At 40.5% G+C, this 26,424-nt stretch overlaps 1 protein-coding gene and 1 long non-coding RNA gene across 7 annotated transcripts in view; both read left to right on the forward strand.

The window, feature by feature from the left end:
- Window positions 1-26,424, forward strand: part of CCDC93 (coiled-coil domain containing 93) — a 105,897-nt gene that overhangs the window by 4,846 nt on the left and 74,627 nt on the right. For all 6 annotated transcript variants that reach the window (XM_037911890.2, XM_037911891.2, XM_043525571.1 and 3 more), the window contains exons 4-6: window positions 2,120-2,231; window positions 9,607-9,705; window positions 11,348-11,404. In XM_037911890.2, coding sequence (XP_037767818.1) covers window positions 2,120-2,231; window positions 9,607-9,705; window positions 11,348-11,404 — 268 coding nt within the window. The remainder of the gene's footprint in view (window positions 1-2,119; window positions 2,232-9,606; window positions 9,706-11,347; window positions 11,405-26,424) is intronic.
- Window positions 11,803-25,458, forward strand: LOC122462434. The gene is made up of 2 exons (XR_006284971.1): window positions 11,803-12,018; window positions 23,866-25,458. It is a non-coding gene; the product is annotated as an uncharacterized LOC122462434 (long non-coding RNA).

The raw sequence follows: 26,424 nt of genomic DNA on the forward strand, positions 1-26,424 counted from the left end.
CGCAGGAAGTAACTAAGGAAGGACAGTGCCAGGCAAGTTGCATTAAAAGCCCATTTTTCCACTTCAGATAAGTGGAATATAGTTTCAGCTACTATGTCTGCCTTTGTGTTTCCCAGTTGATTTTAAGTGATGTTTACAATCATGTTACTTTTAAAAAACATGTTAATTTTTCTCCCCTGTTGCTTTGAGAGACATCCACGTCACCAGGGGAAATGAGCTATACACAAAGTACTCTTAAATACACAAAAGAAACAGAAAATAGAGATGAATATATTTTTCCTCTTGTCTCTTATAAAAATCTTAGGTGTTCGTTTTAACTCTAGCAGGACAAAAAAATTCAGTTGTGTCTTTAAAAGAAAAAGTCATCCTTGATACTGTTGTTGTAATGAAAACATTTTAGTTGATTTTTTTTTAAAAAAAAAAATTAATTCAGAGAAGTTTGAATTTAAACATCCCCCTGGAGTATTTGGAACTCAAAAAATAAAGCACTGTGCTAGTCTACATGAATCAAAGTGAAACTTTATAGTCTGTTTTAGTTGTTCTAGCTGAAGAAAATGCAAAAAGTAAACAGTGAGAAAATAGCAGAAATTGTTATAACAGAGTACTATTTGGATGTTTAATAATCTAAGGTGTTAGTAGTATAAATAAGGATATTTGTTTTTTAAAATATATTGTTCATTTTTTTAAACTGTTAGTGTGTTTCAACGTTTCCATGCAGCTCTCAGACTGATGATAATAGGGATTAATTAGCAAGTATTCTGTTGATGATGTCCAGTGCACATTTTGCCAGCTCTTATTAGGCAATGTTCTAATAATAAAAATCTTGGGTCAGCTATTATAAATGTTATCAAAATAAGTACGGAAGCATAAGTTAACGTCAGTTATATTTGTTACATGATTTCTTGTCACTCTGTTGGACAAAAATACTTTAAATGGATTGCATGTACTCTTGGTTTATACATAGAAAGAACACTATTGCATCTCATTAATACATTGACAGTGGAAATTACATCACATGGTGAGCCATCTATAAGAGGAATTACAAAATTCTCATTCAACTATTTCTCTTCTAATCAACATTGGCTCTTCAGGCACTATCCCCAGTTTCTGGATCTTTTCTCTTCTCCATCCCACTCTCTCCCATCCCTCTGGGCAATTTTCCTTCCAAACATCAGCAGCTCTTTAGGATGATAGTCTCTGCCACTGATGTCAGTGTCTGGACACTCATTTTTTTTTCCTTTGGGGGAAAATATATCACATCAGTGACTCTTAAGTTGTTGTCTGTAAAGATTGACTTCCTGAGCATGAGCACCAATTCATTGTATGTCACCTTAATTCTTTTTGGTCAGGAAAGTACGCTTTATTCTGAAATCCGTGACAAAACTCCTGTTAATTCAGTGGGTGCAAGATTGAACCCCAACAGAGTTATCCCCCTGTTAAGCTACCTTTCACTTTAACAGCACTTTTATGAGCTTCAGAAGGACATAGTTTCTCAGCAAACTGGATTATATATACTCCAGCTGATTAGACTTTGTACATGTAAGCAGCATTCTTGGTAGATATTTCACTTTCACAATATTCTAGCTATTTCACTTTTTTGTAGGAGAGGGCTCTTAATTAGTAACAACAGCAGAGATCCACTCAGACAGTTTTAAGTTCCAGATTTTTCATCCTGAAGTTGAACTTTATTTGATAAAATATATAATTATGTTTTAAAGTTACTCTCTAGCTTTGAGTTAAATGTATGTGCATCGTAACGGAAGCATATGTATAAAATAGATATCCCTCATGATCATGCGTGCACTGCATCTGATCAGCCTAAGGTATTATAAAATTGATGTTGAGTAATGGAAATTAAGAAACAAGCAATTGTCTTATTAATTTAAAAAAATACGACTTCACAGCTGTGCTCATAAAAAAAAAAAGTGTTGTTGTTTTTTTTCCAGATTGTGTTATCCAGTTTCAGCCAATAGAGGGCACATTCAAACTACTACATAATCTGGAAATTAGTATCCTAGGACCAACATGGCTACAACAACATTGCATATTTTGGAAATGTCATTCTTTAAAATTTAAACAATTTAATTGTATACACTTTGATATTTTTCTTTTAAAATAGTGCCTTAACAGAGAAAATTGTGTCTGTCTTGCCAAAAATGAAGTGCCCCCATCGTTTGGAGCCACATCAGATCCAGGGACTGGATTTCATTCATATATTCCCTGTTGTACAGGTAATAACTTTGCTGTGCATCACATTTATGTATGTATGTGTGTATGTATTTATTTATTTAACAAAGCAAAAGCCTTAAGACTTACATAGGAATATTAATACCTGTGTGACTGCTGAACTTTATACCTTCTGCAGGTTTGTTCTGCTTTGGAATGAAATATAAGGTTAAAAACTTTTTTTTAAGGGTAAATATTTTAAAAGACCTGGATGTCTTTATATAAAATGGAATTGTAAAGCACTCTCTGACCGACATGAAGAACAAAATTGTCTGGATTGCCTACATCATTGAGCTGGATTCTGCATGCAATAGAGTCTGCCAGTTGGAAGAAATCTTGCTTTAGGATCTGCTAGTGTGTTTTTTTTTTTTTTGAGCCCATGTAGGGTCCTGGTGAAGTCAGATATTCCTTGCAAAGTAATAAATATATGGAATAAATTATGAGGAAAGTGGCTTAAAACAGAGGGTATAAATGAGATTAAAAGACACTCAGGGTTTTTTTTTTGTTTTTTGTTTTTGTTTTTTTTAAAGTGGTGGGGATCAGAGGGGTGTAAAGAGAAAAAAGAAAGGAAAGAATTAAAAATGGGGGGCGGGAAGAGTCAGCCTGCTTCTGCTCAGAAATTCTTTAAAGATGAACAGCAAAGGGAAAATAAGAAACTCGCATCAGCAACAGTGATGCCTCCCTTCGTCAGCAGAGGAATTCAGATAATGCAACAGGCTTTTAGTGGAATAATTTAGCACAAAGGGTTTAGTCCAACGCCCACTGTACTACGTGGAAAGGCTACTGTGGACTTTGATGGGCATTGGGTCAGGTCCTAACTGTTATTGATGTTGGGGAGTATGGAAATTCAGGACCTGTTGTGATTTTTGCCTCTGGTTTTCCCAGACTCCAGTCTCACCGCACAAGATTTTATCTCCACCACCAACCACTTTAAAACAATATTTGCACAGACAATTGGCTAAGCTTGTCTCCATGAGAAAACAAAAACTGTCCTCCTAAAGTGAACAGAGCAACAAACCTTTTTTTTTTTTAAAGTTCTATAAATGTATGTACAATAGCTCTGTATTTTAACTTTGATAACTGCATTTCCAAAATGCTGAGCTGGGATGTAACCACTGGAAGGAATGAGTTCACAATGGAAAAACTAACCATTCCTAAGCAGTGAGAAAGTCACCACTTATATTTCCTTGAGAAGACAGTGTATTTCAGAATTATGTGACTACCAGGTTGTGTTCCTGACCGGTGTTTGGCCAAGTTTAAGAAAGCTTTCTTAATAAGAAAATGGTTTATTTTTGTTTTGTGTTTTTTAACATCACTTGCTGATTTTCAAGCTGGTGCATAGTCCGAAGGGTCCCTTATGGACTTCTTGCTGCTCTGAACATCTATGTCTGTCAGTCACACACGGCCAGGATGCTGTACCCTTATATCACACATGGGGATCTAGCTGTGCTGGTTTGTGACTTTATCATCAGCGGGCTACTGATGAAGTCACATGACAACTACAGTTTCGGCGTGGCCTTCCACTTTGGTTAGACAAACTGTGAAGAGCACATGACGTAGGCACTGTACATGTGATGGTGACTCCCTACCCAATTCTCCCAATCAAATTCAAGATCCTGATTCTTATCTGTGAACCCCTGAATGGGCCAGTCCCTAGCTATTTCAGAGGCATGATTTGAGGACTTCAGTAGCTCAGACATAGGTTAGGGGTTTGTTATAGGAGTGGGTGGGTGAGATTCTGTGGCCTGTGTTGTGCAAGAGGTCAGACTAGATCAGAGATGGGAAAACTATGGCCCGCAGGACCGTCCTGCCTGGCCCCTGAGCTCTTGGCCCAGGAGGCTAGCCCCCGGCCCTTCCCCTGCTGTTCCCCCTCCTCCACAGCCTCAGTTCACTGCTCCGCTGGCCCAGTGCTCTGGGCGGTGGGGCTGTGAGCTTCGGGGGCAGTGCAGCTGCAGAGCCCGGCCTGACCAGGTGCTCTGTGCTGCGTGGCTCGGTTGCTTGTCCTGGTGCAGCCGCGCCGCCAGCCACCGGTGCTCCAGGCAGCGCGGTAAGGAGGCAGGGAGCAGGAGGGTTGGATAGAGGGCAGGGGAGTTCGGGGTGGTGGTCAGGGGGCGGGGGTGTGGATAGGGGGTGGGGAAGTCAGGGGGCAGGGAACAGGGTGGTTGAATGGGGGCAGGAGTTCTGGGGGGGCAGTCAGGAAGGAAGGGGGGGTTGGATGGGGCGGCGGGGGGCAGTCAGGGGCAGGGAGTCCGGGGGTGGTCAAGGAGAAGGGGTGGTTGGAAGGGGCAGGGGTCCCGGGGGGCAGTCAGGAAGGAGAGGAGGCAGTTGGATGGGGTGGCGGGGGGCAGTTAGGCGTGGGGGGGCCTGGAGGCGGTCAGGGGACGGAGTGGGGGGTGGATGGGGCAGGAGTCCCTGGGGGGCCATCAGGGAACAGGGGGGTTGGATGGGGCAGGGGTCCTGGGAGGGCTGTCAGGGGGCAAGAAGTGGAGGGAGTCGGATGGGGGTGGGGGCCGGGCCATGCCTGGCTGTTTGGGGAGGCACAGCGTCCCCTAACAGGCCCTCCATACAATTTCAGAAACCTGATGCTGCTCAGGCCAAAGAGTTTTCCTGCCCCTGGACTAGATGATCATAATGGTCCCTTCTGACCTTAAAGTCTGAGTCTTCACCTCACTGTGTTGTGACAACTATGATAGATGGGGATATAACACGTGACAGTCTCAAGGGCTCATTGGCAGGGAATTCTATAGCTAAAGTCCTACCAATGGAGATCAGAATGAGTCTGAGTCTCTCCGTTGTTTAGAGTTCAGTGTTTTTCTTGAAGTCTCCCATTGAAAGGGAGTGAAGCAAGAGCCTGACCAGCAGAAATGATGCGTTCTTTGGAATAAGCGCATCTATGTGTGCTTAGATGTTGCTGTGATGAGTGCATTAGAAATGCGTAGATAAGGAAAAATAGATCTTGTTCTGGAAGGAGTGATTAGGATTGAAATATTTCAACTCCCCCACCAGTACTTGGCCAAATTGGTACCAACACCCCACCCATAGACCCATGGTTGTAGTATCACACCCAATACTGTTGTCCATACAATTTTGCATTCCTTTGTTAACCCTCTACTTTCAGTTGTTTGACAACACGATTGCATCACCTTAAACTTGATCTGTTTGTTCAGGCTGTCAGCTGAACCCAATGATTATCCTTTAAAGTGTTAAAATCTATTTCACTGATTTGTGTGCGTATTTAAATGTCAAAAATAGATTTTGTTGGTTCTGTGTTTCACTGGCATGTTGTCCTTAGTGAGCAGCTGTTGGGGTGAGGGTACATATTTTCAGCTGAGCCCTAGAAAATGGAAGATTTATGGTGGAAAACCTAAGAAGTGCAAAAAGCCCAACTGTAGCAGCATCCACATGGTGCAGAGGTGGTTGATGAGCCTGTAGTTATCAGTTCTGGCAATTGGAGATTTGGGGTTACGTCCCTGACCATCTTGGCTAATAGCCATTAATGAATCTATCCTCAATGAATTTATCTAATTCTTTTTGACCCCAATTATACTTTTGGCCTTCACAACATCCCCTGGCAACAAGTTCCACGGGTTGAATGTGCGTTGTATGAAGAAGTACTTCCTTCTGTTATAAACCTGCTATCTGTTAATTTCAATGGGTGTTCGTGTGTTATATGAAGGGGTAAATAACACTTCCCTATTCACTTTCTCCTCACCATTCATGATTTTGTAGGCCTCTATCGTATACCCCCTTAGTTGTCTCTTTTATAAACTGAACAGATCCTGTCTTTTTAATCTCTCCTAATATGGAAGCTGTTCCATACCCCTAATCATTTTTGTTGCCCTGTACTTTTTCCAATTCTAATATATATTTTTTTAGACGGCTGACCAGAATTGCACGCAGTATTCAAGGTATGAATGTACCGTGGATTTATACAGTGGCATTCTGATATTTTCTGTCTTATCTATCACTTTTCTAATGGTTCCTAAGATCTCTTTCTTGAATGGTAATAGCTAAAATAGACCTCCTCATTTTGTATGTATAGTTGGGATTATTTTTTCCAATGTGCATTACTTTGCACCCATCTGCCATTTTGTTGCCCAGTCATCCAGTTTTGTCAGATTCCTTTGCAACTCTTTGCAGTCAGCTTTGGACTTAACTAGCTAGAGAATTTTGTATCATCTGCAAACTTTCCCACCTCACTGTTTATCCCCTTTTCCAGATCATTTATGAATATGTTGAACAGCACAGGTCCCAGTACAGATCCTTGGAGGACTCTGCTATTTACCTCTCTCCATTGAGAGAAGTGACCATTTATTCCTGCCCTTTGTTTCCTATCTTTTAACCAGTTTCTGATCCATGAGAGGATGTTCCTTCTTATCCAGTGACTTCTTACTGCTGTGCTGACTTTTCCCCAACATATCTTGTCTGATACGTCTGTTCTTTCTATAGTTCCAATCAATTTGCCTGGTAGTGAAATCACACTTACTAGCCTCTAATTGCCAGGTATGCCTCTAGGGCCTTCTTAAAAATCAGCATTACATTAGCTACCCTCCAGACATCTGGTACAGAGGCTAATTTAAGCAATAGATTACATACCACAGTTATCAGAGTAACAGCCGTGTTAGTCTGTATTCGCAAAAAGAAAAGGAGTACTTGTGGCACCTTAGAGACTAACCAATTTATTTGAGCATAAGCTTTCGTGAGCTACAGCACACTTCATCGGATGCCTACTGTGGAAAGTGTAGAAGATCTTTTATACACACAAAGCATGAAAAAATACCTCCCCCCACCTCACTCTCCTGCTGGCAATAGCTTATCTAAAGTGATCACTCTCCTTACAGTGTGTATGATAATCAAGTTGGGCCATTTCCAGCACAAATCCAGGTTTTCTTCTACACTTTCCACAGTATGCATCCGATGAAGTGAGCTGTAGCTCACGAAAGCTTATGCTCAAATAAATTGGTTAGTCTCTAAGGTGCCACAAGTACTCCTTTTCTTTATACCACAGTTAATTTACATATGTTTGGGTAATACATCTGTTTGTGAGAGCCAGTTCTGTCTTTTAGTACAATTTCATTCCTTAATGATGGAGTTACAGTTGCACCATCAACACAAGCAAGAGAGTAGTTTTTCATTCCATCTTTGGTCTAATCATAAAGCACTATGAGACTTTGGTCAACACAGCGTAGAACTTCCTGTAGGATCAGAGCCTTATATACTAAGGAATAACCAACGTTACTCATGTCACTGAATGCGCTACTGGAAGGTACTTGGACACCAAGGTGAAGAGGTTGGTATAAGAACCTATAGAGAATGTTATTTTTTTGGACACATGGCTTAGATGACCAAGAAATAGGTTGAGCAGGGTAATTCATTATTATTTTCATAGTATTAGATTCTTAAATCTCATTGAATATTATATGAAAGGTGGGTTAGTGTACAAAGATGTCCTTATGATGTTCCATCAAGTATTGGCATCATTTCTAAATCTAAGACACTGTGTAGATGTCATGCTGCCTGGACTGGCTCACGACCATGGCTGCCTCAGGATAGACTGTCAAAAGCAGAACAGATGCCCCAAACTGGTAGTATGTCCTATAATTATATTTCACCAATCCAGTAACAAATGTGAACTCCTGAAGTATAATCATCTTATAATGGAGTCACAGACAGTCCCTTTAGACACTGCAGTCTATCTTGCCACCCAGGCAAGCTGTATTATGTGATAAATAGTCACTTAAACTAAAAATGACAAATATTCCAGGTTACACCCAGTACCAAGATCTCACACCAAAGACAATGCTGGTAGCCAATTCTATAGTAAACTAACATGTCTACACTAGGGAATGCCTACATTCCGTAAGTGTATTAGGTAGGGAAAAATAAATGAGTTATTGAGAGGTTAAAGCAGGTAAAATATATGTACAGGTAAGTCCGTCTGTAATTCCAAAGACATAGTAATCTGCCAGTTTCCCAAAAGTCTAGTTGTAATCCCTGCATTCTAGGCATTTGGGGGGAAGAATATAGAGAAAGTGTTTCAGGAACTGTTTTGTATAAAAAGCTAAAACATTCTAGTCACTAGCTGATGTTTTGTGGTTAAACTGTCCCACATAGGTTTCTTAGGTTTTATTTTATATTTTGCTTTTTGGACTGAGATTGAGTGAAATCTAAATATTTGGATTAAAAAATAAATCAATCGAGCCAAAATTCCAATGAATATTTCTAGTAATTGTGTTGACTTCCTTGACTCTTTCTAAATCAACTTTGACAATTGGCTTTTCATCTTGGGTGGGAGAGGCAATGGGATTTTGAACTCAGCATTTTTTCAGTAATTATCACTGATTTGGAAAATCCATGAGAATAAATGTACAGTGAGAATTAAAAAAGTTCTTAGTGAAATAGCAGACATGAATATATGGGACAAACCATATGTGACTATATCTAGTTCTGCAATGCATTGTTATACAAACAGTGTTGCTCAAAAATGTGCTAGGTGTCTCAGAAAACCTAGAAAGACGGTCATTGCCTAAAGGAATTTACAAACTAAGGCTCTGGTTCTGCATTGTGATTTACTCTGCGGGACTGCTGCACCTACACAGAGACCTGTTAAAGTCAATGACGCATGTGGTTCATAGTGTAGGATCAGGGCAGTCACTCTGTCCCTACTCGTTCAGTCATGCTTGTCTGTAGGACGTCCACGTGACTGCTGTTAGCAAATGTCTCCAGTAGCCAGAAATGGGACACTGGATGGCGAAGACTCTGTGTTACTACAGAGAATTCTTTCCCAGGTGAGTCTTGTCCACATGCTCAGGGTTTATCTGATCACCATATTTGGGGTTGGGAAGGAATTTTCTCCCAGATCAGGTTTGCAGAGACGGGAGGGTGGGAGCTTTCCGACTTCCTCTGTAGTGTGGGGCACAGGTCACTTGCTGGTTTGAGCTAGAGTAAATGGTCAATTTTTTGTAGCTTTAAGTCTTTTAAATCAAGATTTGAGGACTTCAGTGACTCAGAGGTTATGGGCCTATTACAGGAGTGGGTGACTCAGGTTCTGTGGTCAGCGATGTGCAGGAGGTCAGCCTAGATGATCATGATGGTCCCTTCTAGCCTTAAAGTCTGTGGGGTGTGGGAAGGCCTGGGTTACAGACACAGTATGTATGTTACTTAGGTTATGACCTCTCTTGTTGGTTCTGTTGAGTTTTTAATATGTACAAAAATAGGGAAGATGAAGATAATAAAATGGCTAATGTTATTGAGCTATTTATGGAGTAAATCACTGAGGTGTCACATGTCCACAAAAACTTCGAGTTTTGAAATATTTGTTTCACAAACAAAAATACTTAGAAATAAGTTGTTGAATAATAGTATCAATTTTTTCTTTAGTGGCTGGTGAAACGTGCAATAGAAACTAGAGAAGAAATGGGAGACTATATTCGCTCCTATTCCGTATCCCAGTTTCAGAAAACTCGTAGTTTACCAGAGGTAAGACTTAGCTAAATCTTTGTTTTCTCTTAAAGTATGTCTGTACATACGTGGAGCTTTCTCCTCAGCTGCTGTAAATCTTTGTAACTGCATTGAAGTTGATAAAACTGTGCTGATTTACCTTAGCTAAGGATCTGGCCGTGATTTTTAGTCTATAACTGGATGGGTCTAACTATGAGGATTACTGTTAGAAAAGCAAGTAAACACCAGAATCCAAATTGAAGGTCTATCTGCGTATATTAGGGGGAGATGAATCCTTGTTGACCCCAAATGGTTCATAAGTCTGATTTTATCAGCCTTCGCCTAGAGCCACCTCTACCTCTGTTTCAACCCGGAAAGTGACAATCTCAAATTGTTATGGTTGCAACAGCTCTGGGCAAAATATCTCTGATAATTCTGGTCATATTAGCCTCGAGGTTGAGATATGTAATATGTCCTTTTCTGAACAAATCAACTGAGACTAGTTCTCTGTAGGTACATTAGTTATCTTCACAAAGGCTCATAGAAATGAAATACTAAGGCGTTTACCATTGTGTAGCAGACTATTTTTGCTTAAACTGTGGAGCAGAATTCTAGTGTGATGGGCTGATTTGCTGTGCAATCCCTTTTTATTTCTCTGAGGTTGTGAAGCTACATCTCTGAATATGTAACTGAAAACTTTATACCCTCTTGCCCATGTTCCCCCACTTTTCAGCGGAACTTGTTATGCAATTGTAGTATTCAATTGCATTGTCTTTGAAGAAGTATGAGTTTACAAACATCAAGATAAATCTTTCACCTGCTCATTTTAATTGGTTGTCTGAGGTTAGTGTTTTGTTGTCTTTCCATAGACCATTTGTGCTAGGAATATTATGGACATCTAGAGTTAGACCTCCTTTTCCATTCTGGGGAGATGCAGTTGCTATATCAGGTTTGGTTTGGTTAACCAGTGAGACTGCTGATGCAGACTTGCATATGTCTGAAATTTTCAAAGGCCACTAAGGGAGTTAGGTGCACAAATCCCATTGATGTTCATTCAGAGTTGGACTCCTAAATCCCATAGCTTCCTTTGATAATGCTGGATGAGTGGTAACAAAAGAGAGATTAAAAATCTCAAATGTCTAAACTACAATGATAGATTCACTTCCTAAAATAGCTGTGTTTTGAATACAGAATTGTGAGAAGAAGGATGGCTTCTCCAGTGGCTAGGATGATAGGCTGCAACTGGGGATACCCGGTTTCAATTCCCTGCTCTGTTACAGATACAGACTTCCGATGTGACATTAGGCAAGTCACTGAGCCTCTCTCTGCCTCAGTATGCTCATTAAAATGGAAATAATAAAGCTGACAACCCTCCTTCCCAAACTGAAATCTAAATATTTATTGAAACACTTATTTTCCTCTGCAATAAGTCCATGTTAATTTGCATTGCAATTTCACCAAGGGTCCCCAGTCTTGGGTAGGACCCCATTGTACCAAGTGCTATACACACGCAGAACAAACAGACTGTTGATGCAATTGTAGAGTTAAGTGTACTTAACTGAATAATTGAGCAGCTCATTTAGGAACCAGTTGACAAGTCTGCTTGCTAAATGCATTAGTGTTGTTGAAGCTTAAGCTTCATTTTTTTGATTTTTAATTGTGTCAATTAATTGTCTTGCAGGATGACGAGTTTATGCAACGGAAAGAGAAGGCTATCAAAACAGTTACCAATATCTTTGTAAGTATAATATATTGAGCTTTTATGATCAAGCTTCAAGACCTTTTTGTGAATAATGAAATGTGATATTTAATTCTAATTAATGCAACTGCTTTCTCATGAGGAGGTACCAATTAGGTGCTGCATGTCAGATCTCGTTCTCAGAAAGGGTCATAGATGCCAACATTTCACATTAGAAATCTTTAGGTGTATAATCCACCGCCGGCATATCAGTTGCTGCTGCAGGGAGCGTCTCTTTCCATGCCATCAGACAAAAATCACAAAATGGCACATACACCATTAAAACTCTAGGAAACTAAAACGTTCATTTGAAACTGTCAGAAACAGGAATAATTTACCCTTAACATGAACTAAAATGGAAACAAGACCCGGAAATTAAATGTATTTAAACGAAATTAAATCTCAAAACTTGTTTACAGTGTAACTACTTGCTATAACTAACAACCAAAATATGAGCACTACCTGCAAGTTATGCCTACTAGGCAATATTTTTCCTCGGTGCGTTCAAGCTCTTGAGAGCCGATAGTCTTTTCTTTTTCTCCCTCTTTAAACATATAGCTTCTAACCCTTCAGATGTCAAAACTGAAAAGGAAGCTGCTGTTATCAGAAACCATGTTAGTGCAAATAATGTTACGAATCAGATAATGCCACCAGGGATTAGTATATCATGTGTACTTTAATTGTCATTCTGTCTTACCTGAATTAAAATGTCTAGATACCAGGTAGGCATCTCTGTGCTCTTGTTTGCTGCACAATTTGTGCTCTAATCTGACGATCCATTTACTTTCAAAATCAGCACTTTGCTTCACTTGTCCTTGATGCGCTCTGTAAATTCATAGGCCAAATTTTTGAAAAATGACTAGTGATTTTGGTGGCCTCATTTTTGGGGTATTCAAATAAACCCTGCAGAGAGGCCTGATCTTCAGAAAATGGTAAGTACCTGCCCTCTGGGGAGGAAAAAAAAATTCCACATTAAGGTAGGTGGAGCTGGGTACCCAGAAGTGGATGACCCCCAAAATGACAGTCAGCTTTGAAATTCTTGTCTGTAAATTTTAAGGCCACTATGATGATCAAGTTGGTTGCCTGAATAAAACAGACCAAAGCACTTCACACAGTAATTCCTGCTGCATTGATGGGAATTATTCTTCCCTGCTACATAAGTCAACGTTTCTGAGGCAAATAAGTGGTTAAACTAGAGCATATATTTTAGGAAGGGATCCAATCTAGATTAAAAATCTCGAAATGGTGGTCAATGTGTCGCTTCCCTTGACAGTCTGTTCCATGGTTAATTACCCTCCCTGTTAAAAATGTTAATTACATTCTGTCTAAATTGACCTCTCATCTTTCTTTGAACTACTAGCTGTTATTATGGTGACCCTTTGAGTAACTCCACTCCAATAGTCCATACTTCATACGAAGCTGGAAATTAACTTACCGTTCTATTTTAGGTTTGCTCTTTTGCATTTGCATACTCTGATTGCATTCCTTATGCAACAGAAGCAATGTTATCTTCTTTATCAGCCGCATCACCTAAATTAAAGAGGTGCTGCCTTGTTGGGAGGCAGACTCCACTGAATGCATCCGATGAAGTGAGCTGTAGCTCACGAAAGCTTATGCTCAAATAAATTGGTTAGTCTCTAAGGTGCCACAAGTCCTCCTTTTCTTTTTGCCAAGACAGATTAACACGGCTGCTACTCTGAAACTCCTAATGTGTCACACATCACTTCCCCCTCTAAATCCATTGAACTTTCACCTGTTTTTCAAAGTTGTCCTAAGTTACAAAGATATTTATCATTAGAAGAGTTTGTCCAATCTCAGCCATAGTTTGCTCTTGTTTCTTCAGTAAAATTATAATGCTGGATGTATGATTTTGGTCACCAGTACAAAGAAGTGATGGTGATTTTAAAACAAACAAACAAAAAAAACAACCTGGATTGATGCTGACGAAGCAGTTGGGTTTTAGTGGCTACATTGCCTGCTGTTCAGTCTCCTTCTCTGAGGAGCTTCCTGCTTTTGTATATGCCCCTCAGCAATTGAAGCACAGCTGCATTGGCATAGTCCCTGCCATGAAATAGCAGCCATACATCATCCCTTTATACTTCTCTCCCTTCTGGTCATCCTAATTTATCCACAGAAGATCAACAGAACACCCCTAATGAGGCTGATCCACAGAACAGGGTTCCTACTTACGCTATCTTAATTTCATTGCCATACATCTGCATAGTACATCCAGTTCAGGATCCTCCATCCCAACAGATTCCATTCCTTTTCCCCTTCCCATTCAGACTGAAGACGAGATTCCTGCCTGAACTGAAATCCCAGCAACTGGGATTCCAGAATGTGGGCCTTTTGCCCCAGATACTTGGAATGTCCTCAGTGGTCATAGACCTTGATGTGATGGCAGCAGCCTAGTGGTGGCGATGCACACTTTGTCTCACTTCTGCTTCTCGGTCTGCAGACTTCACAGGCAGGATAGAACTTGACCATGCATCTCTGTTTTTTGTAGATTGCAGGGAATGCTGGTTTGTGGAAAGAGGCAAATCCAAGTGTGTCGTTCCCCCCCCCCCCCCCCACCGTTTCTCCGGAGGCTGGGTATTCCTAATATATAGGTTTGGAAGGAATAGATTTTTATTGGCCAATGTCAGTAAATGTTCACTTCACCTAATACACACAGATTAAAAAAATATTTCCATCAATGATGACAGAAACTTACAAATAGAGTAAGAAAAATGCTGCTTTAGAATTTAATAGTTTGATTTAAGGATATTTATTTTGTGGTTTTTGACATGTGATGTTGACCGTTGTGTTCTAACAGTTGTGGAGCTTTAACTTTTTGACTTTCAACATGTACTAACATTATATAATTATTGTTTGACCTCCCATCGTATCCTGCAACTCTGAAAATTTAAATAAATAAAAATATTAAAGCATAAAAATGAACATTGATCTCCCCAAAATTCTAAAAAAATAAACAAAAATCAAATTCTGCCAAGCGTTTTTTTGTAGATAAGATTCAGTTGTTAGACCTTGTATTGGTTCTCCACTTTCTCACACTAACTTGAATAAGTTGGAAGACTTTTAACTTCTTATCTAAAAATATTCAAGAAATAGAGGAGGAAGAGGTCTTAGTCAACTATGTTTTATAATTGCTGAAACAATTATACAAAATATAGTTGGACAAAGGTTTTTTTAATATGAATGGCCTATATTACCTTTTCCCCCCATCTTTGTTCCAGGATGAATTTTCCTACAGATATCATGGACACCTGTTAAACATTTTAAGGAAGCTTATGATCTTGTTAATTGCTTTAGAAAAGACCCAAATGAAGTGCTGAAGCAGCTCAACTTGAGCATCTTCTCAAAAGGAAAACTTGTCTTTTCTTGTTGTTGTTCTTTCCTCTCCTGCTCCCAGCCCCCACCCCCACCAATACTGTTTACCCAGTATAAATACATCAGACCACCTATGGCACCTGTCTTGCACTTGTGTTGACTGCACATCAGCGTTTGCTGACTTTCTTAGCTTTCCCAAGGTTTATGCTACCCAACTGGTGGTCAGATTGCACATGGAAAGTTTAATTCTTTTACTGGGAACATTGAAATCATAGTCTTGGCTCAAATATGGGTGGACTTTGGATTTCAAACTATTCTCTAAGGAAAAAACCCATATGTTTCCACAGGTAAAGAGCATTGTGGGCTTTACCTTGGCTGTTCCTTTGACATCCCAGAGGTTTGGTAGGTTTCCACTTGATCTGCTTGGACACCAGGCAGGACATGCAGCACTAACTCTGGGAAAGTGCTGGACACTCTGGATGTTAGGTCACCCAGGGCTAAATATACAGTGAGTAAATATACTTGTTTGTTCTTGGTGACAAAGGAGTAAATACTTTTTTATAATGTAGAATCTGCGAGCTCTTCTCCACTAGATTATAGATAACTGCCGTGTTTTAATTTTTGGAGTTAAATGATAGTGCATCTTCACTTTATTGACATGAGTTAGGACAGGCCCATGGTATTCCCTTGTAGGGAGAACCACCACCACATCCGCTGAATCCTGGTGGTATAGGTTCCATGCTAGCTCAGAATAAGCCATTAAAAGAGAATATTAGGGATTGCCTACCTCTGGATTGGAGGTGGGTGAATTTTGTACCAGCTCCAGCCCCACACAGGACATACACACACAGGCTGCTCCCTGTGTATCACCTTTAATGTTGATTCCACCATAACATTTTCTAGCATACTGTCTTTTCCAGTCAGCCATGGTAGGATGCAGTTTGTGCATTTGCGCAAACACCCCTCCTTCTCAAAGCTAACACTAATCTGAAATACACAGGCCCTTTCCTTTTCAAAGTGAGCAGGAAATTGTGATCTAGAAATCAATTTGGTGCTGGTATTGTCCCCATGGATTGCATAGTACAACATGCGTGTTCAACATGCAGTATGGATTCTTACTAGTAGAACATAAGACCATGCTGATTTATAGTAGTAGTGGGTCCATAATGCAGACTACCTAGCAGAAATCCTTCTGGGGAAAGAAACCACCAGTTTACTTTAGCATTAGAATTTATAATGCTGTATATCTGCGTAGGGAGAACTTAATCACAAAGGTTTTTTTGTTTGATTTAACAAAACCTCAAATCATCAGGTAAGAGCCATTAAGAATTTATTCTGTGAACTTGACCCTCAGCTCCATATTTCTTACCTTTAAAATTGCATAGTTTTTAATGAGAGTAGACCAAGCTGAGCTGCAACTAGAATAAAAAATAGACTTCAGATTGTTCTAAAGTACTTTTTTGTTTAATCTTAAAATAATGTAGCATATATCAGTCATCTCATAATTATTTGAAATGTTTCAATTCCATGTATAACATGAGCTAGAAAATCTACCCACTCCTGAGGCACTAATTTAAGTAGTTGCTGATCTGAAGCCCTGGGGCTAATTAGATATCTTTAGTTTTCTGGTGCTCTCATCATTGTGTTGTATTCAAGTGCATTGCAGAAAAATGTGCAATCTAGATATTTTATAAGGACTAGGTATATAGTGCTATTTTCTCCTAGGATTTCCACGCATACCTTTTCCTCTCCTTCTTGTCACCTGTGACAATGATTCTGAAAGGCCCCTTTATCTTTACAGGTCTTTTTTTGTTCTTTTTTCTGTTGTCAAGAACTGATCATGTCTGACATAGATAGTTCAAAGAGCTCTCCTCTTTTTCACCTGCTCTGTTTTGGACTCTCCCAACACATTGTTAAACTCAAAAGTTTTTGAAAGTCCTTGTCTGAGAGTCAAGGCAGTTATGGTCCTATTGAAGTAATTGCTGCTTTTTGGACACCTAAAGAGCCACAGTATATAGAAATGCCTTCTTCCAAAATTCGAAGCCCCATAATCTCTGAGACGTAGTGAGGCTGATCAGTGCTTTAGTCACTCTCGGACTAGACTCCTGCAGTATGGTTTTGCCACCCTATCAGTGCTAGCCAGTTGCAATACATACATGATTCGAATACAGCTCTGTGAACTAGCTATGAACTGACATGAGGAGAGAACATTTTGCTGCTCTCAGTAGTTGGTCCATATGTATTAGGAGAGAGGTAGGTCATCCAAAACTCCTCAACTATCTGCTCTATTTATAAACTGTCTCCCATTGTGCTGTCTAGCACATTTGACTATAGTCCCCCATCTTGATGTCTTTCCCCGTGTGAGATCTCCTTTCTTGCAATTAGGAACCATCTGGAATGCTCCTGCCAGATTGGGGCTATCCAGATGATTTAGCTTAGGTTTATCTGTGCATCAGCCAGCTTGTTTTTGGTTCAGTTCCAGCAATGATATCTAAATTTGCTGCTACAGACCGTTTAATCAGTGATTTATCTTTAAGAACATGCACCCAGAAACAGTGGTGATGGGAGCCATGCAAAATACTGTGATAAAATAAATTCCCATCTCCCAAGGATTGACTGCCCCCATTTTGCAAAGAAACCAACCTTCTTAAGGTAGTCTTTCAACTCCAAGGTCCTGCTTTCTGATGGTTGCAAGCTGAGCATCATAGAATATCAGGGTTGGAAGGAATCTCAGGAGGTCATCTAGTCCAACCCCCTGCTCAAAGAGGACCAATCCCCAGTTTTTGCCCCAGATCCCTAAATGGCCCCCTCAAGGATTGAACTCACAACCTTGGGTTTATCTCCTGTACTGAGTCCTGTTGAGTCTCATGATTGTCCTTGCTGTTGATACCACAGGCAGGGCAGGATCTCATGATTCTCTTGACTGTCGCAAGACAGCTTCCTTGCAGTGAGGCAAGGGGTTTCAGCGGTGCCCTGACTCTGAAGCACAACCAAAACTGTTCCCTTGGTGCATTTTCAAGGTATTGTGTCTCCCAGTTAGCCCCATTCAGCCTCTAAGATGTCTGGTGAAGTCCTGAATTAATCTTTTAATTACTTGGTTCTTTTGGTCATTGGAATTTAGATTTTGTGTAACCCACTCAAACTGGTTGGTGGGAGGTACATCACCTTGTCCAGCCTATCTTCCTGTTTTCTGGATTTAAATCTGTTTGTAAATAGCTGAATGTGTTGAGGGATGCAGGACAGTTGATATAGTGCTGACATCAGCTTCAGCTCCTCTAGAATCTCATCCTAATTTATAATTATATGCATCCAGTTTGCTATCCCTTTCCTTGGGCACACCAGTCAGCATGTTCAGTTAATGGGAGCCTCACTAACCCCTACACCACTTGATCTGTCATCAGCCTTTCAACATTGCTGGTCACAAAGTCACTTTTGTGCCATCTGTCAGACTTTGCTGGGATGGATGGAGTCACATTAGGCTGGCTTCACTAATAGCACCCTGTTGCTCAGTCCCCCATTCCTCCATCTCCCATCCTAATGGTCATTGACCATATGTGTGAAACCAATGGCTACACTTGAGAGCTTACAGCAGCTGAGCTGCACACTCTCTGTGTACCTGCGCTAAGCCAATGGGAGAGCTCTCCGATCAACTTAATTCACTCCCAATGAGCCGCGGCAGGTATGTTTGTGGGAGAGCTTCTACAGTCACTACATCTTAAGTCGACATAAGTTATGTTGTTCGGCATAAATTAGCCACTCCCCTGAGTGACATTACGTATATCCTGACTTAAGCACTGGTATGTCAGCATAAATAATATCGCTCGGGGGGGGGGTGGCTTATTTACACCACTGAGTAACATAACTTATGTCGACTTAAGCTGTAGCATAGCCATAGCCTGAGAGATTTAATGGATAACACCACCATTGTCATGCTCTCATGCTCATGGTACCAGTCCCCTTCACGTCAAGCACAGATTCTCTTGTCCTCATGCTGTCTCAGTACTGAGTGAAATTGGAGCCTTGATGCAGCCGGTTCAGGCTAAATCCAGACTAGACAGAGATGGTGCTAGCAGAAAACACTTTGAGTAGCTGATGGAGGTTATTACTTCACCCTCTGTTGTGAGCATCATCTGTCTGGCAGTCAAGGCAGTTATAGTCCTATTGAAGTAATTGCTGCTTTTGGACACCTAAAGAGCCAAAGTGTATAGAAATGTCTTCTTCCAAAATTCGAAGCCCCATAATCTCTGAGACTTAGTGAGGCTGATCAATGCTTTAGTCACTCTCAGACTAGACCCCTGCAATATGCTTAACTGGGGCTGACTGTATGGGCCATGTGGCGCTACAGTGGGTCACTCTGCCCCTTAAATGGAATGAACTTAGATGGTGAGAGTACATCATAGTGGTACTTCACAGTCCGCACTGACTACCTCTACAGTTCCAGACCCAGCCTGAGATACAGCTCTTGATTCCCAAATCCCTTTGCTTGGACCCATCTCAGTGATCGCCTTTCCTTCTACGGCCGTCCATGGCAGCTGTGATTAACAAGGCCACTGCATCTGCCCTTTCCCCCTTTTTTCCAGTGTGAAATTTCTGGGTATCATGGGCAGAGCGCTCTCAGTGGAAAGTCCTAGAGTGTGGAACACCTTGCCACAAGAGATCAGGAAGACCCACAAGTCTTCGTATGGTCTTTGTGAGCTTGGAAAGTATCAGCAGAGATGTGGTTGTGGGTGGGTGATGTTGGAAGAAGGGGAGGCTTTGAAGAGCTCAGGGGCCCTTTGCAGTAGAACTTATACTTATTTTGTATGTGTAGATGCTATGACTATAGTGTGCATTTCTAACTCACAGCTATGTGAAGAGAACTCAGGTGAAAAAGGGTTTCGTGCCGGTGTGGGTGTAGTGAAAGAAAGGTTTCATGGGCCATGGATGCTTTTTGTACTGATCTTGTGTAATGTGCTGAGGTTGCTATGGTAAATTCTTGAGAATCAAATAGGAAAATGTTGATTTTTAGCATTCTTACCAGTATGGAAGGTAGCTCTAGACTAAGCACAATGGCTGCTCTTTGAACCTCAGTATCTGCTTTGTTTAAACCAAAGGATAAAGTTTAAAACACATAGTACTATTATGGTCCTGTCTACACATTTGTCCATTACGTCTCTCCCTTATGTAATATACTGTTGTTTTGAGATTAGACCCTGACTGTGTTTTTATTGTGTATATTTTTCCTGTGAGGTATAGCTGTAAAGTGATTTGAGCTATAACCTCTCATCTTGAGATCTAAATACTGACAGTGTTTCAGCACTTTTGGCACTAAAACAAGGACATCTGGCTGCATTAGCTAATACCCAAATAATTTTTGCAGTCTCTTAACATTAAAGCAGGAGACATAGTGGTACGGTGGTGACAGGGGAATTGGAATACAGTTGCATTGGGAGATGGCTAATTTACATTTTTACTTCAGCTTTCATTTATTTATTTGTATGTATGTATGTGTACATATGTAAGCCAGTTAAAAATCTTTAAAAAGGACAATATTCTACTTCTGCTGCATTTGGACAACTGTCACGAATTTAAATAGCTTCTATGGCACTTGCTCTGATACCCAGTAGCTTTAATAAAAAAAAAAGGTGTTTCCTGCTGGAAAGCTGCTAAAACTCATCAGAACACTTAAAAACGAGAGGGGAAAAGAGGAGGGTCTGATGTATTTTCATCATACTTAGTGAGCAAAGCTAGAGAGCAGATTCTGGGAACACCAGTGTTCTTTGACAGTGTATCTGTAAAAGCGTAACTGTTTTGACAGCGTGCCTGGAGAAAAGTGTAGACCAGGGGTGGCCAGCCTGTGGCTCTGGAGCCGCATGCAGCTCTTCAGAAATTAATATGTGGCTCCTTGTATAGGAACTGACTCTGGGGCTGGAGCTACAGGTGCCAATTTTCCAGTGTGCAGGGGGGTGCTCGCCGCTCTACCCCTGGCTCTGTCACATGCCCTGCTGCCGCTCCACCCCTTCCTGTCCCCTCCCCTCAGCCTGCTGTGCTCTCGCTCCTCTTCTCCTCACCCCCCCGCCTCCTGCATGCCATAAAACAGCTGATCGGGAGGTGTGGGGAGGTGCTGATCAGCGGGGTTGCCGGTGGGTGGGAGGTCCTGGGAGCGGGGGAGAGGAGGAGTTGGTGGGGGGCTGCTGATATATTACTGTGGCTCTTTGGCAATGTACATTGGTAAATTCTGGCTCCTTCTTAGGCTCAGGTTGGCCACCCCTGGTGTAGAATGTCATAACGAGCAGCTCAGATGCCCCCATTCTGTACTGACAGATGATTTTTATTTATTTTTTTTTGTTTAATAGGTCTGGAGTTTTGTTCTCTTAATTTGATGTAATGCAGAAGCTGTTAGGTGTTAAAGGAAGAAACCACACCAAATTTAAAAACATACTTTTGATCTTAGCAGATTCAGAAATGCTTTACAAGTTGAAAGAATGGATATATGTGCTCTGCACAGGGCTCCCATTATTCCTTACTGAAATGCAGCCACCTCTGGTGTGAAAAGCAGTAGTTCTTGAACAGAGCAGAAGTGATAAAAAACAACCATTTAGGAAAGCATGTCATGAAGAGTGCTGTATCCAATTGATACTGCATAGGGAAGGCAAAGCAGAGCTGCCAGAAATGAAATTTGGCCATGGCACTGGGATACCTTTCCTGTATTAATAAAGAGACATGGATTCTTTGGTGATTGCAAATGTTCTAGGGCGTTGGTTTTATGTTTGATCTGACAGATTTGGAAAGTATGGATATTACTTCTCGAGCTTGTAAATATGCTGGCAAGACTGTGAATAGTGTATTAGGATAAAGGACTCGATCATAGCACTAGATTGTGTTTAAAAAAAGGATTTTTGTTACCTCACCTAATTCTGAAAGATATTTTTCAGAGGGTTTGATTTGTGTGTGTGTGTGTGTGTGTGTCAGTTTCTTATAAACAGTACCATTGTAGTAAAGGACTGGAATTAAGCCAGTCTGTCTTGCAAAGTGCTTCTTGAGGCTTCTCCGTTTTGGAGACTAAATGCAATTCATAGCATCAGGTTAGATTTGGGTGCATTTGAAACCAAGGTTAGTTTGTAGCAGCTGAAGTGGGTACAGCCTACTCCTGGAGGAGGTAACATTTTATAATGGAAATTCTCAAGACTCTGCAAGCTTCCATTTGCACCTCTGCAGTTCCTGTTGGTTCCTGTGAAAAATCTCCACATTTCAGAAACCAAGGTTAGGTGAGATCAGCGTCCACTGCATTTCCTTGCATAGAGGCAACTCTGAAAAGACACACTTTTCCAGACAACCAGAACAGTTAAACTGAGCTCTTTGTGGCAGGCTGATTTTTTTCCCCTCCCTTATGTTCAAAATGTCACGGTCTGCTCCTGCATCTCTAGAAGATTTAAGAAAGGAGGGAATGTTGCTTAGTTAGGGCATTAGCAAACTAAACCAGTTTTGGTCATAGTGCCTTCAAACTGTTGTAACAGCACAAGTATGCAGTTTTGCAATTGCAAAATTATCCTGAATGTATATTCATTTACATAGCACATCTTAAAATACCATGCATACATTACTGCTTATGTTCTTCCAGTTCATAAATTGTAAACTGTTTGGGGCAAGGGGTATGGGGCTTCTATACAGTAATCCACCAAAATGTGGATTCTGTGATTCTGTATATTAAAGAACTTTTAAAGGGGTTGATAGCAGTAAAATACAGCTTCTGTCATTGTCTTTCACTTACTGGGACAAACTTTTCTCTCTGTTATACAGGAGTAAATTTGGAATAGGTCAATTGGCTTTGAGTTATGCTGGATTTACACTGGTGTAACTGAGTCAGAATCTGTTGTCATCTCCCCCCCCCCCCCGTGTTCTCTTATACCACAAGCCACTTTACAGTCTGGGTGAGGAATGGGAATTCCCTGTTTTCTTCTTGTTTGTTCTTTGGGCTTTTTTTCCAATGTGTTTCTTTAGAACTCAGCATACAGAACACAGTCTGGTTTTCATAGTGCATCTGCTGTTACCCCAGTAGTTGTGGTGTGAGATCAAGTGACTTGTCTGAGGCTGCACAATGAACAACTGGCTCAATCCAAGTCTGCCTATGTAGTTGAATCCCAGATCCTCTTCATTCCTTGCGTATTGCTGTAACAACTAAACAGTGGTTCCCTCGTTTCTCCCTCCCACATACTTTCTGTCCTAGGCAGTATGGTCACTCCAGGATTAATCATTTTACCATGCTTCAGCTGACCTGAGAGAGTTGTTTTAAACACTAGCAGTCTTCAAGGGACAGTATCAAATAGTTTGATCCCAAAACTAGACTTGGTTGAAAACTCTCTCCAGAGGGTAATAGCATCTAGTTTCTAACCTACCCATTTTTCTGCCAAGAAACTTTAAGTGCTGATAACAGCTGTGTTTGTATATGATACTGTTGTTCTTTGCTGGGGCAAAGCCCTCGGCAAGATGGACACTTGGATCGAATTAGTTAACAAACTCTAATCCCATTACTCTGCTGCCTCCATTGATGACAGATGATGTAAACAGTGTGTTGGTTTTGCTTAAGGGAAAAAGGTGAGGGAAATTTAGCATTGGGCATAAGGAGAAGGGCAGAAAAGCAGCAGGCATAGAGATGTTGCGTCAAATTCAGATTGACGCAAATGAGTGTTGCTCTGTCAGTAGAAGTCAGTGAAGTGGCACCTATTTACACAACACTTGAATTAGGCTGGTTTTCAAGATTCTATGGCCCCAGTCCTGCAAACTTTAAGAACATGAGTGCCGTTTGCAGGACTGGGTCTAAGAGTAGAACGAATAATGAGAAAAACAGAAATGAAGTTACAGCTTTAAAAATGTAGTAAAAATGCCTGTGCTAATTTGACACACAAGTAGAAATTTGAGGTTATGGTTCCTGTGTTAACTGGATCAGTTATTTGCAATATTTTATAGTGCTGTGTGCACTGTTAAATTTTATACCTCAATGTATATGAAATTCTTTGCTGCAAGACCCATTTTTTAATCTTTTATAATGTAATGAGCTCTGCACCTTTATACTTGATTAAAAATGTAGTGAAAAATCACCTACATCTCTCTTCAAACACGCAACTTTTTGGTTTTTCTACACTTCTTTTTAGTAACATCAAAGGCATTTGATTCAGACGTCTGGGCCAAATTCTTTTTAGTTGTACTGTTGGCATTCTGTGGATGACAGAGAGTTTGCACTAGTGAAACTGAAGACAATTTAAGTATTAAGTACGTGTCAAGTATGGAGGTCTTTTAACATAAGCCATTTGGGAATATTCCATGTACAGAAACAATGCCTGGTACACTTCTCAATATCTGAAAAACGCCATTTTATTATACTGAACTCAGAGGTCGAAGTGGAATTTACCAAATTGGTCAAAAAACTCTCTTCAGCTAAGAGCAGTCATTGAAAAACTAATCCCAATGGTAAGTTTTTCAACAAATTATCAGTGCCTGAAAGTAGGAGCTTTATAGTAGAAGCTGCTTCCTCAACTAAAACTGGTATTGCTACTTTGGAATTATAACCCTTTAAAAATGTACTTTATAGCTCCTGAGTTGCTTGCCTCACACATCAGCATGTTCCTTACTGCATAAATTACCATCTTGTGTTGTCTTCACAATGCTCCTTCTGTAGAATGTCTTATAAAGGTGGCCTATGAAATGATTTCTTTTAAAATTGGACTTGCCTTTTTTGCTCCATTACAATATATAGATGCTTGAAAGGTGGTTTTTACCCACTCCCCTCTTTAAAAAAAACAAATTAAAAAAAATCAGTTTTTTAACCTTGGAAATATCCGCTCTTGTCCTCCGTTTTTTAAGGAGTGTGTTAAATCTTTAACAGAAACTTCCTTTGTGCAAACTGTCAGCGATTAAATAGGTGTTAACAAACAGCATTGCTACTGGGTAGCCTGGGTCCAGCCGAGAATAGGACAAGTGTTCCCTGTAAAGAGTTGCAGGAAGGGTGGCAAGGGGGCGGTGGAAGGGAGGTTGCAGAGGAAGGGACAGTTTCCTGCAGTGGTCCCTGGAGAAGGGAGACTTCAGGTGAGAAGCCTGTAAGTTGTGGCTGGATAGAAAGCCCCTGTTGGACGTTTGTTTTCCTTTTGTGAGTTTATTGGTCATTTTGGACAGTAAGCAAAGCCTGGAGGCAAGTGCTAAAGACTGATTTCGACATGATTGATCATTTTCAAGGCTGGTGAGGATTGTTGGCAGCTTACAAACATCTTAAGCAGACTGGTTTAAAAACCTTTTCCCTCTGTCAGTTGTTGGTTTTCATCATCCTGCTGCTTAAGACATTTAATTGGTTCTCCAGTTATCATAGGCTGAGTCTACAGTATTGCCTTGTTTATACTGGAAATCGTCCTGCTTCCAGCCATTAGTGGCCAAGTGTGTAGCTCCTCTTGGCAAAGACAAGGAGAGCCACAAAAGCGAAGCTTACAGTAGTAATTTCCACCAGAGCGAATTGTAGCTTTCCTGGTCTATGCTAAGCTATTTAGGTAGTTGGAATGGAGGTACATTCCCAGTGTAGACAAGACTAAAGAAAACTGGGACCTGTAATTTTTCATTTGTGCAACTTCACAGAGGTTGGGGGGTCTATCACTCTTTTGTTTTTTCCCCTTGCTCAAAGTAGCATTAAACAGCACAGCAGTAAAAAAAAAAAAACAAAAAAACAAAAAAAACTGCTCTGTCTTCACTACAGTTGACTACACAACACTATGTTGCTGCCATCAGTGTTGCTGGTAGGTGTCTTATAGAGACAAAGCCATGGAATCTTGCTGGCCAGACTACTTGAATTTCTAATGCAGAAAATGAGCAGAATAACTTTTCTTGCAGGGAAGAAACCCTCCCAAAACTTCATTCTACATAATTAAGTAGTGGGGAAAAGTCACCTTTGCAGGTCATCCTTACATCGCTTTGCACTGGAATTTGTAGGAAGAGATCATCCTCTCTAAAAGAAGCTCAAATAAATGTGAAAAAATTATTCTGTCATCTGGATTAATTATTAAAACTGTGGACTAAAGACCTACCTGCTGTACTCAAGGGGAATATGAAATGAAATTTATGGTTATGGCCAGGACTGAAGGCTGGCAAAGGGAATATTAAGAATTCGTAATAGTGACTGGAACTAGAGCAGCTACTGATGAAAGATGAATGTGCTGTGAATTGAGATTCTCAGTAAGTAGTTTTATGTTCATCTACACAATTATCTGATGTTAAGACTAACATTTATGGTGTATTTGTGCATGCTGTAATTGCTGTTATGAATTCCATTCCTTAGCATAGGTCTAGACAGGGAGACAGCTGATCATAGAAAGCTTTCAAAGTTAGCAGGCAAAGGCATAACCAGATCCATCAGCTGAAAGGAGAAGCTAGACAAATTCAGACTAGAAATAAGGTGTGGATAAAAGAGTAATTGGCAACTTACTAAGAGACTTGGTTGATTCTTGTTCACTTGATTTCAGAATTTCTAAAGATATGTTTTACTTTACCAAGAAGTTATGGGCTTGACTCAAGAGTTGCTGGGTGAAAATCTTGGTCTGTGTTACACAGGAGGTCAGACTAGAAGATCACTATTGTCTCTTCTGGCTTTTTAAAATCTTTGAAGCTATCGTCCCACATGATAAAATACCACGTCCGTTAGGTTTCCTGATATTAGTTAAGTATGAAAAATA

This window comes from Chelonia mydas, chromosome 11 (genome assembly GCF_015237465.2).
Source record: "Chelonia mydas isolate rCheMyd1 chromosome 11, rCheMyd1.pri.v2, whole genome shotgun sequence".
NCBI classification, from domain to species: domain Eukaryota; kingdom Metazoa; phylum Chordata; order Testudines; family Cheloniidae; genus Chelonia; species Chelonia mydas.